The sequence below is a fragment of the Empidonax traillii genome, unplaced genomic scaffold, assembly GCF_003031625.1.
Source record: "Empidonax traillii isolate 1590-97213 ecotype Southwest subspecies unplaced genomic scaffold, ASM303162v1 scaffold3603:size12092, whole genome shotgun sequence".
NCBI lineage: Eukaryota > Metazoa > Chordata > Aves > Passeriformes > Tyrannidae > Empidonax > Empidonax traillii.
Genome location: NW_020958796.1, coordinates 1 through 2593, shown reverse-complemented (window position 1 = coordinate 2593; position 2593 = coordinate 1). Strand labels below are relative to the sequence as shown.

The 2593-nt window shown below is 64.4% G+C and overlaps 1 protein-coding gene across 1 annotated transcript in view; it reads right to left on the bottom strand.

Moving 5' to 3' along the window:
• LOC114072618 (class I histocompatibility antigen, F10 alpha chain-like) overlaps positions 1 to 2587 on the bottom strand; it is a 10768-nt gene extending 8181 nt beyond the window's left edge. Inside the window, exons 1-2 of the mRNA XM_027910495.1 lie at positions 2476 to 2587; positions 70 to 333 (exon numbers count right to left, since the gene is read on the bottom strand). Coding sequence (XP_027766296.1) covers positions 70 to 333; positions 2476 to 2551 — 340 coding nt within the window. The 5' untranslated portion in view covers positions 2552 to 2587. The remainder of the gene's footprint in view (positions 1 to 69; positions 334 to 2475) is intronic.
• Between the last annotated feature and the right edge of the window lie 6 nt (positions 2588 to 2593).

Genomic DNA, 2593 nt, shown 5'->3' with positions numbered 1-2593 from the left:
CCCATCCCAGCCCCACACATCCCATCCCAGCCCCACACATCCCCCCATTCCCCGGCTCCCCCCACTCACCCCCACTCCAGTTGTACCGGGCCCCCACTGTCTCCAGGTTGTTGGCAGCCACGAGCCGGTTCCCCTCATTGATCTGGGTCTCTCCATCCCAATATCCCGGCTCAGGTCCAGCCGCCATCCACGGCGTCAGCGGCTCCACCCGGCCCCGCTCGCTGTCGTAGCGTGTGATGGGGATCCCGTCCATGTATCCCAGGGCCATGAACTGAGGGACCCCCGGGCTGGGCTCCGTCACTGCCACATGCAGGTAACGCAGGGAGTGGAGAACTGGGGGGACACAGAGATTTGGGGGCTCCAGGGGGGTCATGGGTCAAGGAAAGGGGGAACTGGGAGAGCTGGGAGAGCCGGGAAGGGGGTTTGGGAATCCCAGGGAAGTTGGTGCAGGGGGTGTCAGTGCTGGGGGAGGGGGGGCCAGGGGTCCCACTGCACAGGACTGAGGGTTCCAGGAGGTCCCAGCATCAGGGAAAAGGGGGATACAGGGATTGGGAGAGGTGGAATGGGGGGATCCAGGGGGTCCCTCTTCCCAGGAAAGGGGGCCCAGAGGTCCCCAGGGTTGAGGAAAGGGGGGTCATGGGTGACGAGATATGAGATGGTCTGGAATGAGGGTCCAGGGGGTCCCAGAATCAAGGAAAAGGGGGCATCTGGGAGTTGGGAGAGGCGGGATGACTGGGAAATGCACTGCAGGGGGGTCCCAGTGCCAGATAAGGGGTTCAGGAGGGTCCCCATTCCCAGTAATGGGGGTTCAGGGGTCCCAGGGTCAAGGAAAGGGGGGTGCAGGGGCAGGGAGAGGTGGGATGGGGAGTCTAGGGGGTCTCTGTGCCCAGGAAAGGAGGTCCAGGCATTGCCAGAGTTGAGGAAAGAGGACTCTGGGAGCTGGGAAAGCAGGAATGGGGGTCCAGGGTATCCCAGGCTCAAGGAAAAGGGGGGTCTGGGGTCTGGGAAAGGCGGGATGGCTGGGAAAGGGGGTGCAGGGGAGTGTTGGTGCAGGATAAGGGGGTTCCATTGGGTCCTGGAACTGGGGATGGGGGTTCAGTGGTGTCCCAGTGCCCAGGAATGGGGGCCCAGGGGGGTCCCAGTGCTGGATCAGGGGGTGCAGGGGGATCCCCGTGCCTGGAAATGGAGATTCAGGGGGATCCCCGTGCACAGGAATGGGTGTTCAGGGGGGGTTCCCTTCCCAGGAAGGGGGTTCAGGGGGACTCCCAGTCCCGGCAATGGGGGTTCAGGGGTTCCTGCTGCAGGATAAGAGCATTTAGGGAAGTCCAGGTGGTGGGGGAGGCAGTGCAGGAGGGTCCCAGTGCCCAGCAATTGCAGTTCAGGGGTTCCCTGTGCCAGGAAATGGAAGTTCAGGGGGGTCCCTGTGCCAGGCAATGGAAGTTCAGGGGGTCCCAGTGCCAGGCAATGGAAGTTCAGGAGGGTCCCTGTGCCAGGAATGGAAGTTCAGGGTGTCCCTGTGCCCAGGAATTGCCATCGAGGGCATTCCTGGTGCCTGGGACCCCCCTGCAGGAAGCACAGGGAGGGGAGAACTGGGGGGTCCCAGAGATTGGCGGGTCTGGCGGGTCCAAGGGTCAAGGAAGAGGAACTGGGAGAGCTGGGAGAGCTGGGAAGGGTCCAAGGGTCAAGGAAAGGGGGGGCTGGGATTGGGAGAGGCGGGATAGGGGATCCATGTGGTCCCTGTGCCCGGGAAAGGGGGGTCCAGTGGCCCCCGGTGTTGAGGAAAGTGGGGTCTGGGGGCGGGGAAAGGCAGGAATGGGGGTCCAGGGGGTCCCAGGGTGAAGGAAAAGGGAGGACCAGGGGGCTGGCAGAGACAGAATTGCCAGGAAAAGTGGCACAGGGGGGTATTTGTTGAGGATAAGGGGGTTCAGAGGGGTCTTGGAGCCGGGGATGAGGATTCAGGGGGTCCAAGTGCAGGATAAGGGGGTTCAGGGGGATCCTTATGCCCGGAATGGGGGTTCAGGGGGGTTCCCGTTCCCAGGAATGGGTGTCCAGGCGGTCACTGCGACCAGGAATGGGAGTTCAGGGGTGTCCTGGTGCTGGATAAGAGGGTTCAGGGGGGTCTGAGTGCCCAAAAGTGGAGGTCCAGAGGGGTCCCTGTGCTCGGGAATGGAAACTGGGGGGTCCCGGCGCAAGATAAGGAAGTTTAAGGGGGTCCCGGTGCCGAGGGAGAGGGTGCGGGGGGGGTCCCGGTGCCCAGAAATGAAGGTTCAGGGGGGTTCCCGTGCCCAAAAATGGGTGTTCAGGGGGGTCTCCTTCCGGGAATGGGGCTCAGGGGGTTCCCGTGCCCAGCAATGGGGGTTCAGGGTGAGGGAGAGGGTGCGGGGGGGTCCCGGGGCCCGGCAATGGAGGTTCAGGGAAGTGCCGGGGCCCGGCAATCCAAGTGGCCGAGTTGCCCGTTGCGGGGGTCCCACTTACCCTTGGGCTGCCCCCCCGAGCCCCCCGGCAGCGCCAGGAGCGCCAGGAGCGCCCCCAGCCCCAGCGCTGGAGCCATCGCGCTGCTCCGCTGGCCCCGCTTGGCCCCCGCAGTTTGGGA